General features: G+C 41.9%; 1 protein-coding gene across 2 annotated transcripts; it reads left to right on the plus strand.

Moving 5' to 3' along the window:
• The first annotated feature begins 3,878 nt into the window (after window positions 1-3,878).
• On the plus strand, window positions 3,879-12,346 carry LOC121569520 (circumsporozoite protein-like). Of its 2 annotated transcripts, XM_041880548.1 has the most exons (9): window positions 3,879-4,043; window positions 7,215-7,413; window positions 8,028-8,063; window positions 8,157-8,210; window positions 8,419-8,652; window positions 9,522-9,628; window positions 9,709-9,874; window positions 9,984-10,062; window positions 10,988-12,346. In XM_041880548.1, the coding sequence occupies exons 1-9, from the start codon at window positions 3,970-3,972 to the stop codon at window positions 12,046-12,048; spliced, it is 2,010 nt and encodes a 669-aa protein (XP_041736482.1). In that variant the 5' UTR covers window positions 3,879-3,969; the 3' UTR covers window positions 12,049-12,346. The 2 variants fall into 2 exon arrangements, with proteins under 2 accessions (XP_041736482.1, XP_041736483.1); XM_041880549.2 differs by lacking the exon at window positions 7,215-7,413 and having other exon boundaries at window positions 3,976-4,043.
• The last annotated feature ends 3,563 nt before the right edge of the window (window positions 12,347-15,909 follow it).

The following is a 15,909-nucleotide window of genomic DNA, read 5'->3' on the forward strand; positions in this document are numbered from 1 at the left end:
CCAATGTTATATCTTATTTCTCCCCAGTAAGTATCAGTCGCGGGGCAGGACCAAAATATATTAGTGTGATCCGCCCTTGATAGCCCGCATTCTCTCCAACAAGGGTGTTGGGAGCCAGTCTGTTTTGATTTCAATCTAGGTGTTATGAAGAAACGTATAACATTCTTCCAACAGAATTCTCTCCAAGTCCTTGAGTTAATTGAGTCTCAAATATGTTCAACCATGTTTCATCAGTTATTTCAGTGTTAAGTTCCTCCTCCCATTTCTGTTTAATATAGTTTGTTGAGTGTTTCTTTGAAGATAGAATACCCAAGTAAAGATTTGAAATAGTTTTTTGATACTCCCCAAGTTGTATGCGTTAGTGAATACTTGGATCAATTTCTGAGGTGCCCGAGGGTCAATCACTTTTATTTATTCTAAAAAGTAGTGTCGAACCTGTAGGTACCTGTGAAAATCTTGTTTATCCAAGCCATGTTTTTTACTTAGGTCCTGGAAGTTCTCTAGATCCCCAGATGCCTTTTTGCGTCCACTGTTTAAATCTGCTATCCTGAATTGCAGGGAGGAAGCTGGGGTCATATACGGGCCAGCTCAGCAGTTTGACCTCTCTGTCAAAATGAATTTGCTTAACTACCCTAAACCCTGTCTTAAGAGAGAAACTAATCCACTGATTTTGTCTTTTGTATATTTCTATTGCCATGTCCTTATTACCCAAAACTGACTGTATGGGTATCTCTGTCAAAGTAGTCTCGATGTCTTTCATTTGGATTCATATTCTGAATTGCACCAACACACCAGAGGTCTCAATTGGGCTGACACAAAATAATACACCCCCTGGGTGTATCTTTTGGTAGATTTACTTCAAGATATTGAATGGATGAAGAGGTCCACTGGAAGTTATACCTACTCTTCAGCTCTTGCTGTGGGGTATAATTATATACTAGGGCTTGGGTCTTGTGTATGTTAAGCACATACCCTGAATATGTTCCAAATGTTTGTAAAACATCCATCAATCTAGGTACACTTGAACCTGGGTCTTTAAGGAATAAGAGAACATCATCAGCATACATGCCTCTTATTGTTATTCCCTCTAAAGATGGGTCCTGTCTTATTGCCTGCGATAACGGCTCGATGTACAAGGAGAAGAGTGTAGGTGAAAGATTACAGCCTTGTCTTGCCCCTCGTTCTAAATGTATTGTTCATGACAAATGTCCATTAATCTTTATTCTGGAAGTCGGACATGCACTGTATCACTTCTTTGTTGAAACCAAATCTATCCATAACTTGGAATAGAGAATCCCATCCCACTGAATCAAATGCTTTTTCTGTCCTCCATTATTTTGGGCTATTATTGATTCATATAGTTTATAATCAATGTTAAGAATTGTGATAGGTCTATAGGAACTGCATTCCTTCTTATCTTTACCCTCATTTGGAATTCCAGATATTATGGCTTCTCTCCACGATGGTGGTAGATCCCCCTCCTGCAGAGTCCAGTTAAAACAGGCCTGAAGTAGAGGTGTTAGTTGTTCTCTGAAGGCTTTGAACCATTCCGAAGGGAAGCCATCAGTGCCTGGAGATTTGTTAGCTTTTAGATTAGATAGTGCATTATTAATTTCTTCAGTGGTTATTTCTGAAGTAAGTCTATCATTTTGCTCTGTCCCAATTGAGGGGAGATCAAGTGAGTTCAAAAAATGCTCTAATGTCTATGCATCTGCCTTCTCTGGTTGCTTGTACAGATTTGTATAGTATGATTCAAATGCATTCTGTATTTCAACCAATTTGCATGTAATCTTCTTTGTTTTGGGGTCTTTATTTTGAAAATTGTATTTTGTGCTTGTTTTCTGAGTCTCTACTCTAGTAATTTTGTTGCCTTTGAGGCTGCTTCATAATATCGTTGTTTCAGGAACCTGAGTTTTTTCTCTACTTCTTCATATAAATCTGGTCAATTTCCTGTTTTACCTTTGAATCTCATGTAAATAAGAGGGTCTTTGAAATGACTGTGAAATCGTTCTAAGCTTCCTAATGTTTCCTGTAATTTCAGCAGTTTCTGTGCTTTAATCTTTTTCTTGAGAGATGATGTGGCTATGATCTTCCCTCTGATAACCGCCTGCATCCCACAATGTAGCAGGAGATACTTCCCCGTTATCATTATTCTCCAGATAGACGTTCAATTCTGTCTTTATTGATTCCTTGAATGCTGGATCATTCAACATGCTTGTATTAAGCCTCCATAGAGGATTTATTGGTTCGCTATCGAGGTGTAGAGTTAGGTAAACTCCATTATGATCTGCACTGTACACGAAAAAGTAGTCTAACCTGGAGTACTCAGTGTGGCGGGCTGAGTAAAAAGTAGTCTAACCTGGAGTACTCAGTGTGGCGGGCTGAGTAAAAAGTAGTCTAACCTGGAGTACTCAGTGTGGCGGGCTGAGTAAAAAGTAGTCTAATGTGGTGGGCTGAGTAAAAAGTAGTCTAAACTGGAGTATTCAGTGTGGCGGGCTGAGTAAAAAGTAGTCTAACCTGGAGTTTTCAGTGTGGCGGGCTGAGTAAAAGGTAGTCTAACCTGGAGTATTCAGTGTGGCGGGCTGAGTAAAAAAATTGTCTAACCTGGAGTACTCAGTGTGGCGGGCTGAGTAAAAAGTAGTCTAACCTGGAGTATTCAGTGTGGCGGGCTGAGTAAAAGGTAGTCTAACCTGGAGTATTCAGTGTGGCGGGCTGAGTAAAAAGTAGTCTAACCTGGAGTACTCAGTGTGGCGGGCTGAGTAAAAAGTAGTCTAACCTGGAGTATTCAGTGTGGCGGGCTGAGTAAAAGGTAGTCTAACCTGGAGTATTCAGTGTGGCGGGCTGAGTAAAAAGTAGTCTAACCTGGAGTACTCAGTGTGGCGGGCTGAGTAAAAAGTAGTCTAACCTGGAGTACTCAGTGTGGCGGGCTGAGTAAAAAGTAGTCTAACCTGGAGTATTCAGTGTGGCGGGCTGAGTAAAAAGTAGTCTAACCTGGAGTATTCAGTGTGGCGGGCTGAGTAAAAAGTATATTCCTTATCTGACATGTGGATGTCGCGCCATACATCAAGCAGTCCTAAATCCTGTAATATCCTATTGATCTTTTTAGCAACCAGGCTCATTTTCCTATTTTGATTTGTGCTGTCCAACTTTGAGTTTAAAATCATGTTAAAATCCCCTCCACAGATTAGAGTGCCAGAGGTTTCTGTGGCAATTAAATCAAAGGTAATCGGATGTCTTGTTTGCAAGCTTAACATGATGTTTGCCCTTACTCATTTATACTTGTCTTAACCCAAAATAGGTTTACTACAATCATTGTTTTTAAAATGGCATGTAGGCAAACAAATTGACACATCTTGATTTTTTATTTTTATTTTCAAAATCCACAAGTAAAATGTACACAGTTTCACAGAAATGTCTATTTTTGAAATTGGCAGATCTTTTGCTGATTTAAGATGAAAACCCTGCTACTTTATTTGGCACTTAGGCACTTACTATAGTCATTTATTTACTTAACTTATTTAACATCTTGAGATGAGAACGTGTGTTTTGGAGATGGAGATGGATTTTGGGCGACATTATGCTAATTTTCTCATCGATGAAACATTTGACCTCCGTACAGCTATTTCAGATCAGTGCAGACGGCCGTCGCGCTATCTGACGTGAGGCAATGGAGATCAGATATTGATTATTGATTTTAACAGATGAAGCAAGGAGCAGGTTGATAAGTGATTTTCGGGTAGTCAGTATGAGTATTTTTATCCTCATCGTTTGTCTTTTGGAATATTTTTATTTTCATCCCGCACAGTAGATGGCGGTAATACGTGTTTGAAGTAGTCCGTCGTAAATCCCCAACAAAGAAGAATGCTCACTAAAAATAATTGGCAACACTGCAGGCATCACCTCAAGAGAGTGGTTAGCTAGTTAGTTGTCCCGCGTGTTTTATTTTATTCATTTCACACAGCGACAAAAATGCCAACGCTGTCACTGTGTTCAGCATACAACTGCAAAAACCGCAGTCCCAAAGCTGGTGTAGGATTTTTTAGGTAAGTTTTACCGTCTACCTCGAGAGCCACGTTTGATGCCTGGCTAACAAAATTATTACGGTAGCTAGCTAGCTTAAACAAACGCATGCTAAAGTTCTAGCCAGCTAGCTAGTGAAACAGAAAGCTCCGATTCAAACTAACCGCAGTAACTTGTTTTTCCTTTCGGATATTCGAAGTTAACTCGTCAATAGATCTCCGACGGAAGGTCCTAGGATGATGAGTGATATATCTAGTATCAGATGACGGTAGAGAGCAATTGTTTTTATTTTTTATGATTTATTTATTGCAACAATAATAACAATATTACACATCAATACATGGACATTCCTGTGAATACAAGGCAATGAGACATTAACTGACATTCAGGGACATGACTTCTAATAATTTTTCAACCTTTTTAAGTTTCACAAGTTTGAGGGATTTATAACATTGTAACAGTTAAATGAAAAAAACTACAAAATAAGGAATTTTCCCACCCCATTAGCTTCCTCTCCTCACCATATTTGGTAGTGAGTGGAAACGCCAACGGATGTTTCACATTTATACATTCTGTGAAATATCTGGCTCCTTGATCTGTGGTAAAGTAATCCTTCTACCCCCCCTGTGAGATGTTACCCCACTCTTCCACCAAGTTCCCGGACATTTCTGGGGGGAATGGCCCTAGCCCTCACCCTCCGATCCAACAGGTCCCAGACGTGCTCAATGGGATTGAGATCTGGGCTCTTCGCTGGCCATGGCAGAACACTGACATTTCTGTCTTGCAGGAAATCACGCACAGAACAAGCAGTATGGCTGGTGGCATTGTCATGCTGGAGGGTCATGTCAGGATGAGCCTGCAGAAAGGGTACCACATGAGGGAGGAGGATGTCTTCCCTGTAACGCACAGTGTTGAGATTGCCTGCAATGACAACAAGCTCAGTCCGATGATGCTGTGACACACCGCCCCATACCATCACGGACCCTCCACCTCCAAATCAATCCCGCTCCAGAGTACAGGCCTCGGTGTAACGCTCATTCCTTTGACGGTAAACGCGAATCCGACCATCACCCCTGGTGAGACACAACCTCGAACTCGTCAGTAAAGAGCACTTTTTGCCGGTCCTGTCTGGTCCAGCGACGGTGGGTTTGTGCCCATAGGCGACGTTGTTGCCGGTGATGTCTGGTGAGGACCTGCCTTACAACAGGCCTACAAGCCCTCAGTCCAGCCTCTCTCAGCCTATTGCGGACAGTCTGAGCACTGATGGAGGGATTGTGCGTTCCTGGTGTAACTCGGGCAGTTGTTGTTGCCATCCTGTACCTGTCCCGCAGGTGTGATATTCGGATGTACCGATCCTGTGCAGGTGTTGTTACACGTGGTCTGCCACTGCGAGGACGATCAGCTGTCGGTCCCATCTCCCTGTAGCGCTGTCTTAGGCGTCTCACAGTACGGACATTGCAATCTATTGCCCTGGCCACATCTGCAGTCCTCATGCCTCCTTGCAGCATGCCTAAGGCATGTTCACGCAGATGAGCAGGGACCCTGGGCATCTTTCTTTTGGTGTTTTTCAGAGTCAGTAGAAAGGCCTCTTTAGTGTCCTAAGTTTTCATAACTGTGACCTTAATTGCCTACCGTCTGTAAGCTATTAGTGTCTTAATGACCGTTCCACAGGTGCATGTTCATTAATTGTTTATGGTTAATTGAACAAGCATGGGAAACAGTGTTTAAACCCTTTACAATGAAGATCTGTGAAGTAATTTGGAATTTCACTAATTATCGTTGAAAGACAGGGTCCTGAAAAAGGGACATTTTTTTTTGCTGAGTTTAGTTAGTGGTGCGAGCTAGTAGCGTTTTAGTTATTTCCCTTGCTCTGCAAGAGCTGCAGCTTTTGTGAAGCAATCGGTAACGATGCTTTGTGGGTGACTGTTGTCAATGTGTTCGGAGGGTCCCTGGTTCGAGGCAAGGAGAGGGATGGAAGCAAGACTGTTACATATTGACAAGGGAGGTCAAAGACCTAAACCCAAGTGGTTTTAGATGTATGTAAGTTGGACTGGAAGCTATTGAAAATTAGATCTGTATGTGAATTAATAACCACAGTTGTAATAGGATAAATATTTGTAGAAAATCAAAGGAAAGGAGTTTTGAAAAAGTAATTTGGTTTAATAGAGGCCAGGAACACGCCACACTTGTCTGTAGATCTCTAGCACGTGGATTGGAAGCCATTAAATATTATAATTATTTATAATCAGAACTTTAAAATTCTAATCGGAGTGTCATGGAATAGGGTGATTTTAGCTCTCTAGGTCATGCAAGTAGGCCTTGGGTGCCTGATTGGTGTCAGACTTTTGCCCCAGCCCCAGCTAACACCCAAGTCCAATAATCAACAATTCATGATCTTCATGATGTAATTGTTGTGAGAAAAAACAGTTGGTTTAAGATCTCTAGATCATTTAATTGAGACATAGTTTTCCTGTTAACACCAGGTTTGGCTGATTGCACTTTTAAGACAGTCCTTTAGCCACGAGTGCATAATATTCTCCAATTGAAACCAACTTAAAGTCACTTTTTGAAAATGGAATGGAGAAAGAAAGGCTGTACCTTGCTCTCTCTCTCGTCATCTGATTCTAAATATATCACCTTAATCATCCTAGGACCTTCCATGGAAGAGGTATTGACGAGCAAACTCCGAATATCAAACCAATATCCAAACAGATTTCTTTTTTTTACTGTGGTTATAAAATGTATTGAGCTGTTGTAGACTTTCGACCTGTGTGTGGCGGTAACAAGTGATTTACATTGGAGATGCTTTTTTTGGTTGCTTGTACATTTTTATTTAGACATTTTTTGGAAGTACATACCGGCCGTAACGGGATTAAATTACGATAGTTGCTCAGTGAAACTCTATATTTGGTGATCAACTAATGTATTTTGTCATTATACAGCTTGTAGAGTTTGAATCTGAGCTTTCTGGGGGTTAGAGGGGTCTGGTTCAGGTAACTAGTACAAATGGTGTGCAGGAGAACCTAGCTAGCTGACATCAGCTAGCTTGATAATTGTAAAAAAAACAATCTATGCGCTGTGGCGATGCTGTTCTCTTAGAAATCTAAGTTACATAACCATTAATGGATTTACTCTTCATTTGATAGCTGTTTTTGTGATGCCAATTTGATGATGTATGAATGTTTTGGTAACAGATTCCCCAAAAATGATCCTGAAAGACGCAAACAATGGATTATTAATATGAAGTGTAAAGGGTGGAATCCGCAACAAAACCACCGTGTGTGCTCCGTTCACTTTGAAGACAAGTACATTTGCGGGAGGGACATACGTCGACGCCTCACGCCAGACGCAATCCCGACTATATTCGACTTCCCCAAAAACTTTCAAAAGAAGGTACGACGCAACCTAGCTGAGAAACGCTCAACTCCGTTCTCTTATTTGGGGATGGGCAACTCCAGTCCTCAGGGGCCTGATGGGTGTCACACTTTTGCCCCAGGTAACACACCTGAGTCCAATAATCAACTAATCATGATCTTCAGTTTAGAACGTAATTAGTTGAATCAGCTGTGTTTTCTAGGGATGGGGGAAAAAGTGACACCACTCCGGCCCCGAGGACTGGAGTTACCCATCCCTATCTTATATCAAGGCGGAGTTGAGTTTTGATAGCTGGCCGCGCGATTTGCTAGCAACAACGTTGAGTCACCATCAGTCGATAATTCTGAACCTTACCTGTACCTATGTTTTCCCTGTACAACTGTGGTCCTTCCGCGGGGTGCTGAAATTCATACTTTTAATACAAACTTTTATTGAATACAACCACCGACTTTCCTAATTTGTGTTGCTCAACTCGGCCTTGATGTACTACGCAAACTGAGATTCAATTGGCACATGCTCATTTGCACTGAGTTGAGCAAAACTATTGCTTTGCCAGATATACAGGGATTATTTACTGGGCTTTTGCTCCAAGTAGACATTTTCTCAAATTTTCACCATATTGATCTTTGCAGAGTATTACCTGGGCTGTCAAAGATGTTGCCCCGAAGGTAAGTTGTTTACTCACTAGAATAACCAATAGCTTATGCTACATGCCAATAGCTTATGCTAAGAATTTGATAAACGGTGCACTTTATTTTCAGGTGGCATGTGAGAACATGGAGTTCCAACTTCCACCCCTCAAGCACATAATAGAGGTAATGAAGGATGTATAAACATTCAGTCTCTAATACAGGGCTAGGGATAGAGCCTCCAACAAGTTGATAATTGATTCATTGGCCTGTCTTTTTCTAATTTGATTGTGACAGTCAACCTCTGGATCTAAAACCAAGAACGGTCTGAGGAACATCATCTTTATAAGTGTCATTAAAACAGTACTATACATTGTCTCCCATTCTTACCCAGATCACAGAGGCATGGGAGTGGCTGGTTATAGACATTAGAGGGCCGCTGCCCTTGACATTGAACGGACACCAGTACGTTCTGACCTTGACAGACTTCTACTCCAAATGGGTGGAGGCCTTCCCTCTGAGAGGTTGTAGCTCTACTGAGGTGGCACAGCATGTAGCTGAAGTCATCTCTCACTTTGGTTTCCCTTTTGGAATCCTTGTTCGACTGAAGAAGAACTTTACCAGTAAGGTGAGAGGCTAAATATATTTTGTGTCACATCATACTTGTGTTACACATACACTGTATATACATTAAGTATGTGGACACCCCTTCAAATTAGTGTATTCGGCAATTTCAGCCACACCCGTTGCTGACAGGTGCATAAAATCGAGCACACAGCCATGGCCTTACTAAAGAGCTCAGTGATCTAGGTTTGGCAGATGCCAGGAGAACGCTACCTGCCCCAATGCATAGTGGCGACTGTAAAGTTTGGTGGAGGAGGAATATTGGTCTGGGGTTGTTTTTTCATGGTTTGGGCTAGGCACCTTAGTTCCAGTGAAGGGAAATCTTAACACTACAGCATACAATTACATTCTAGACAATTCTGTGCTTCCAACTTTGTGGCAACAGTTTGGGGAGGCCCTTTCCTGTTTCAGCATGACAATGCCCCCATGCACAAAGCGAGGTCCTTACAGAAATGGTTGTTCAGATCGGTGTGGAAGAACTTGACTGGCCTGCACAGAGCCCTGACCTCAACCCCATCGAACACCTTTGGAACACAGACTGCGAGCCAGGCCTAATCGCCCAACATCAGTGCCCGACCTCACTAATGTTCTTATAGCTGAATGGAAGCAAGTCCCTGCAGCAATGTTCCAACATCTAGTGCAAAGCCTTCCCAGAAGATTGGAGGCTGTTATAGCAGCAAAGGGGGGAACAACTCCATATTAATGCCCATGATTTTGGAATTACATGTTCGACTAGCAGGTGTCCACATACTTTTGGTCATGTAGTTTACCTTGCTACAACCTTGATGTTGGTTCATATATGCAGTAGCGGTCACTAGGTCAGGAGTGGTTCATTAGACAATCATGAGCTGTTTACATTTATTCATGTTTCAGATCAACGTTTCCTTGAACAGTCATCTGAAGCTGAGGGGGTTCTCTCTCTTATACCGCCATCGGCAAGTTGGATCATTGGATCTGGCCACACAGACCCTGATCAGCAGGTTAGTGTTTTAGACACATTCCTTTCTGTGGTGTTTAATTTCATACTCAACTTTGACCATGGTGGCCTTCACCCCAACAGCATGGTGTCTGATCTTGTGAATGACCATCCATACAACTGGGATGTCTGCCTCCCTGCAAAGGTGTTCAGCCTGTGTTTCAAGGAGCACCCCAAGACCAAGCAGAGGCCTTTCTCTCTGCTGTGCTGCAAAGGACCACAGCCGGTCACCACCCCCAGGGATCTGTCTGTAAGTTTACACTCTGTGGTTATAGCTAATAAATGTAAGCTCTTATCATAATGGATTGCATTTCAATTGAATGGGTGTGTTTCTGCCTGTCCTCCTATATTTCCTACAGTTCAGTCCTGCAGAGCTCAGAGAGAGTTCCTTTGCAATCCAGTCAAATCAAGAGGGTGGGCATGACACTGATATGCAAGGTGAGTGAAATCCCTGTACAATAGCAGGGATGTTTCTGCCATTGTAATCATTGGGCGGGTCGCTTATGTGTTTTTTCAGGTCGCCTAAGTCCAAACAGTAAAAACATTTTTTTATATATAAATATAAATACATTTTTGTAATGGAAAAACGCTTTCGGTATAAACTTAAACGACTAAAACCAGATATAAAGTATCTAGAAAAGATAATGGACCTATATATATTTTTTAAACATAATATTTCAGAACTAACAATCACCTAAATAAAAAGTAGACGGGGAGAATTGAAAATTCCAAAAACAATGAATTTGGCAGTATAGATTTTATTATGTTTGAGCAAAAGAACACTGCATTAGCCATGGCTAAATTCATAGGATTGAGGGAAATGAGCTTTAAAACGGCAACATTTTCTTTCAGCTGCATGGCAAACTGTTTAGAATTGCAGTAAGTTAGTTTTACAACTGCAAAAATGTCTCTCAGCTCCATGGAGAAATTTGTAGAATTTCAGGAAATTGGTTTAAATGCAAAAATGCATCTACACTTCCAAAATGTGTCACGCCCACCACCTAAGCCCCTTTTGATCCAGAAAAAACCCTGCTATAAGATATATCACACACTGCATTGATGGTTGAGGGGCCAAGTTCTTGCTTCAGCAGAAGAGGTAGAATGGTATGGTTCCCAGCCAAGGTTGAGTTTGTGCCATTCACAGCTATCCCTTCAGTTCGCTAGCTACAGTTTTACCTCTTCAGACTTCCCGAAAGAAGTTTGAAAATAACTTGGTCTCAACATATCTATTGAGTCAAGTGAATACTTAGTGTATTACATAGCGTGTTAACTGTCCTACATTTTATTGTAATTGCCTTTTATGTTATGTTATTGACATTATAGTTGTTGGTCATATTGTGTTTATGTGCATCTGTTATTACAGACATGGTTGGCATTGAATCTGGGAAGGAAACTGCTGGAAAGAGCACAGTTACGAGGGTCTCCTTTTTTAGGAGCAACACCGAGAGTAACAGTAACACGGATGGTAACATAGACAGTAACCCGAACACCATCAGTAACACGGACGGTAACCCCAACAGTAACACGGATGGTAATCCCAACACCATCAGTAACACAGACGGTAACCCCAACACCATCAGTAACACAGACGGTAACCCCAACACCATCAGTAACACAGACGGTAACCCCAGCACCATCAGTAACACAGACGGTAACCCCAGCACCATCAGTAACACAGACGGTAACCCCAGCACCATCAGTAACACAGACGGTAACCCCAACACCATCAGTAACACAGACGGTAACCCCAACACCATCAGTAACACAGACGGTAACCCCAACACCATCAGTAACACAGACAGTAACCCCAGCACCATCGGTAACACAGACGGTAACCCCAACACCATCAGTAACACAGACGGTAACCCCAACACCATCAGTAACACAGACGGTAACCCCAACACCATCAGTAACACAGATGGTAACCCCAGCACCATCAGTAACACAGACAGTAACCCCAGCACCATCGGTAACACAGACGGTAATCCCAACACCATCAGTAACACAGACGGTAACCCCAACACCATCAGTAACATTGTCGATAACACCAACATCAACACAGACGGTAACCCCAACACCATCAGTAACACAGACAGTAACCCCAGCACCATCGGTAACACAGACGGTAATCCCAACACCATCAGTAACACAGACGGTAACCCCAGCACCATCAGTAACACAGACGGTAACCCCAACACCATCAGTAACACAGACGGTAACCCCAACACCATCAGTAACACAGACGGTAACCCCAACACCATCAGTAACACAGACGGTAACCCCAAAACCATCAGTAACACAGACGGTAACCCCAGCACCATCAGTAACATTGTCGATAACACCAACATCAACACGGACGGTAACAGTAACACCAACACCAACAGTGAACCATCCTCTGAAGATCATTATGCCATGGAAAACTGAAGAATTGATTGGATGAGCGCTCTGTCATGTTGACATATTTTTGGGGAGTAGGTTATTATTATTTATTTTTTATGTGATCATTTTGTTGAAAAACACTTGTCTATTATGGTTCAATGTTTGGCTCCTGTACTGTTTCAAGATTGTTAGCAGAGACATCAGTGTGGGTCAGGAGTTTATGAACCACCAACTGGATCAATAAAAAAATCAGCCAAAACATCATGCATAGCAGCATAGATTATGGATTAGGGAATCGCTAAAAGCAATTTTTTTATTTTGAAATAAAATTGTATTTGTCATGTGCCGACTACAACAGGTGTAGGCTTTACCGTGAAATGCTTATTTAAGAGCCCTTTCCCAACAATGCAGTTAAAAGGTAAGAAAATGTGCAAATAAAAAAAGGAAATGGTAACCATAAAATAACAAGAACGAGGCTATATACAAGGAGTAACGGTACCGGGTCAATGTGTAGGGTACGAGGTAGTTGAGGTAATATGTACATGTAGGTAGGGGTAAAAATTACTAGGCAATCAAGATCCAGTAGATGATAAACTGGCAGCAGCGTCTGTGAAAGTGCGTTTGTGTGAGTATGTATGTGTCGTCTGTGTGTGTTAGTGTCAGTGTGTGCATAGAGCCGGTGAAGAAGAAAAAATACATTATTAAAAAGGTGTCAATGCAAATAGTCCGGGTAGCCATTTGATTAACTGCACAGGACATAGTGGTGTAGAGGTCCTGTATGGCAGGGAGCTCGGCCCCAGTGATGGACTGGGCCGTACTCACCACCCTCTATAGTGCCTTGCAGTCGGATGCCAAGCAGTTGCTGACGCAGCCATTCAAGATGCTCTCAATGGTGCAGCTGTATAACTTTTTGAGGATTTGAGGGACCATTCCAAGCCTCCTGAGGGGGAAGAGGCATTATCATGGCCCTCTTCACGACTGTGTTGGTGTGTTTGGACCATGATAGGTCCTTAGTGATGTGTACAACGAGGAACTTGACGCGCTCGACCCGCGCTACTACATGTGAATGGAGGTGTGCTCGGCCGTCCGTTTCCTGTAGTCCACGATCGGCTCCTTTTGTCTTGCTGACGTTGTGGGAGAGGTTGTCCTGGCAACACACTGCCAGGTCTCTGATCTCCCTGTAGGCTGTCGTCGGAAAACGTATTGATGGTGTTGGAGTCGTGGGTGAACGGGGCGTACAGTAGGGTACTAAGCACGCACTCCTAGTTCAGAAAATTAATCCAAACATGCATTCTTGCAGTACATTCTCGTAGTATATAGATATATTTTCACCTTACATGATCTTGATTACATGAAGGACATGAAGACTAATGCATTTCTAGCTATTTTAATCATATGTACCATATTAAGGGCTGTTGAGGCCATTCTATGATTGCAGTTGGCAGCTGGGTACTGCCGGGCTGGTGGGAGCACAGTCACTAATTTCTGACATGGGTATATCCATTTGAATTCAATCACTATTTGATAGCAACCCTTTTGATTTGAACAAAACCTTCCATACATATACTGAGTTACAGTTCATATAAGGAAATCAGTCAATTTAAATAAATTCATTAGGCCCTAATTTATGGATTTCACATGACTGGGCAGGAGCGCAGACATGGGACAAGGCCCAACTACTTGGGAGCCAAGCCCAGCCAATCAGAATGAGTTTTCCCCAGAAAAGGGCTTTATTACAGACAGAAATGCTTCTCAGTTTCATCAGCTGTCCGGATGGCTGTTCTCAGATGATCCCACAGTTGAAGAAGCCAGATTTGAAGGTCCTGGGCTGGCGTGGTTACACGTCGTCTGCACTTGTGAGGCCGGTTGGACATACTGCCAAATTTTCTAAAACGACGTTGGTAGGGAAATTAACTTTAAGTTCTCTGGCAATAGCTCTGGTGAACATTCCTGCAGTCAGCATGCCAATTGCACACACCCTCAAAACTTGAGACATCTGTGGCATTGTGTTGTGTGGCAAAACTGCACATTTAGAGTGGCCTTTTATTGTCCTCAGCACAAGGTGCACATGTGTAATGATCATGCTGTTTAATCAGCCTCTTGATATGCCACACCTGTCAAGTGGGTGGATTATCTTGACAAAGGAGAAATGTTCACTGACTGGGATGTAAACAAATGTGTGCAAAAAAATACAGAGAAATACGTTTTCTATGTGTATGGAAAAATTCTTGAGTGTTTTATTTCAGCTCATGTAAAATGGGACCAACACTTTACATATTGCGTTTATATTTTTGTTCAGTATATTTTATAATTTCAGGAAGGGATTTTTTTTTAAGGTACTTAGTGTAACTTTGCTTCCTGAATATAAACAACTCTTCCTCGCACCTCATTTCCCAACAACATGGGGGAATCTAGTGCAAACAATTTGGAGTCTTTTACTTTCATTTTCATCCATCACTTTCAAACAGCTGAAATACTATATTTTTCGTTATTTAAAATATATTTGACAGCTATTTAATGGTACAATGATTCTGTACACTATGGATTATCACCCAAAAATATTTTTAAAAACATTGTGAAACACTGTCATTCCACTGTTACTGAAGCTATATTAAGGACATTTTCTGAAAATACAATGCAAAAAGATTACATATAGCTTCTTTAACCTTTAATGTAAATTACCTACAAATATGTACACTTTGGGTCAACTTTGATCTCCTTGGCGTTCAGGTCAAAGAGAGAGGAGAATAAAAAAAATAGGAGTATAAAGAAGGGTATTTCAAGGAGAAAAAGAGTGAAATTCCACTTATGAAAACAAATGTTTTTATGATAGACAAAATATATCTGTTAAGGCTTAAATCTACTGGAATTGATTCCCCATCTGTATTATGCTTTTAGATTTTTTTAAACACTTAAGAATAGCCTGATGTGAACTAAAATATAGACTGACAATTTAAGCAACATTCCAGTTGTTTATTACCTAAACAAATATATAACATAACAACAACAACAACAACAGAAGTGCAAAGTGAACAATATGTAAGGCACAAAATAACAGTGTCAAATGTGTTTGAGGGAAACTGATGGTGATGCAGCTAGAGTGTAGGTGGAAAAGAGAGGCTTGAGTTGGTGGATAGATGGAAAGAGAACATTATGCAATTATTGATGATTTTAAATACATTTCCATTCTTTTTTTTCTATATAATCATAATTTTTCCCAGGGAAGTTAAAAACCCAGCAATAGGGTACAATAAAAAACAAACCCATGCCATGGCCAACACAGTAGTTAAAACACACACATGGAAATGTTGAGACAACTATAACATGAACAGGCATAAATAGGGAGTCTCTCACTGCTGCTGCCTGCGCACTGTCTCCAACCACTGGTCTTTGGAGAGAGTCTGCTTGGGGGCAGTAAACACTGCCTTTATAAAGGCAGTGCCTGTCTGCTTGTTCTTGAACTGCCCAATTAAAAAAAAATGGTATTGCCTTTTGTAAGCTCGTTTTGTGTGGGTGAGTAAGGTTACGGATGAAGCTGCTGTGGGTGCCGGTCTTGTCTGGAACGTCACTTGGGAAACAAATGGCATGAAGCACTGTTCAGGGCGGTTCAGGACTTGAAAAACCAGTCCACCACCACTAGTGCCACAGACAGTTGGTGACACAGACAGCTAGCGCTTTGGCATGATCGGAAGTGGTCCAACCGGGGCTCTGCATTTAGTTTTGGCCTGCCCTGCTGCGTGGAGTTAGATGTTATACATGCTCTTCTTGGTTGTACTGAGGGGCAGCAGGGCAGATTTTTGCAGGCTGCAGAGGCTCTGTGGCTTGTGGGCATGGGGGAGGGAGCTGAATGCCCTGAAGGAGCACTGACACATCCTGGGTTTTCTGCCTGCTGTTGTGCCACTGCAC

The sequence above is a fragment of the Coregonus clupeaformis genome, unplaced genomic scaffold (assembly GCF_020615455.1).
Source record: "Coregonus clupeaformis isolate EN_2021a unplaced genomic scaffold, ASM2061545v1 scaf1680, whole genome shotgun sequence".
In the NCBI taxonomy this organism is placed as follows: Eukaryota; Metazoa; Chordata; class Actinopteri; order Salmoniformes; family Salmonidae; genus Coregonus; species Coregonus clupeaformis.

Excerpts from the sequence above, each read along its gene's own strand:
- LOC121569520 (XM_041880548.1), top strand. The coding sequence starts at position 3,970 with ATGCCAACGCTGTCACTGTGTTCAGCATACAACTGCAAAAACCGCAGT. Across the intron at positions 7,414-8,027 it reads CCAAAAACTTTCAAAAGAAG|AGTATTACCTGGGCTGTCAA; the intron begins GTACGACGCAAC and ends TGATCTTTGCAG. Across the intron at positions 9,875-9,983 it reads CCACCCCCAGGGATCTGTCT|TTCAGTCCTGCAGAGCTCAG; the intron begins GTAAGTTTACAC and ends TATTTCCTACAG.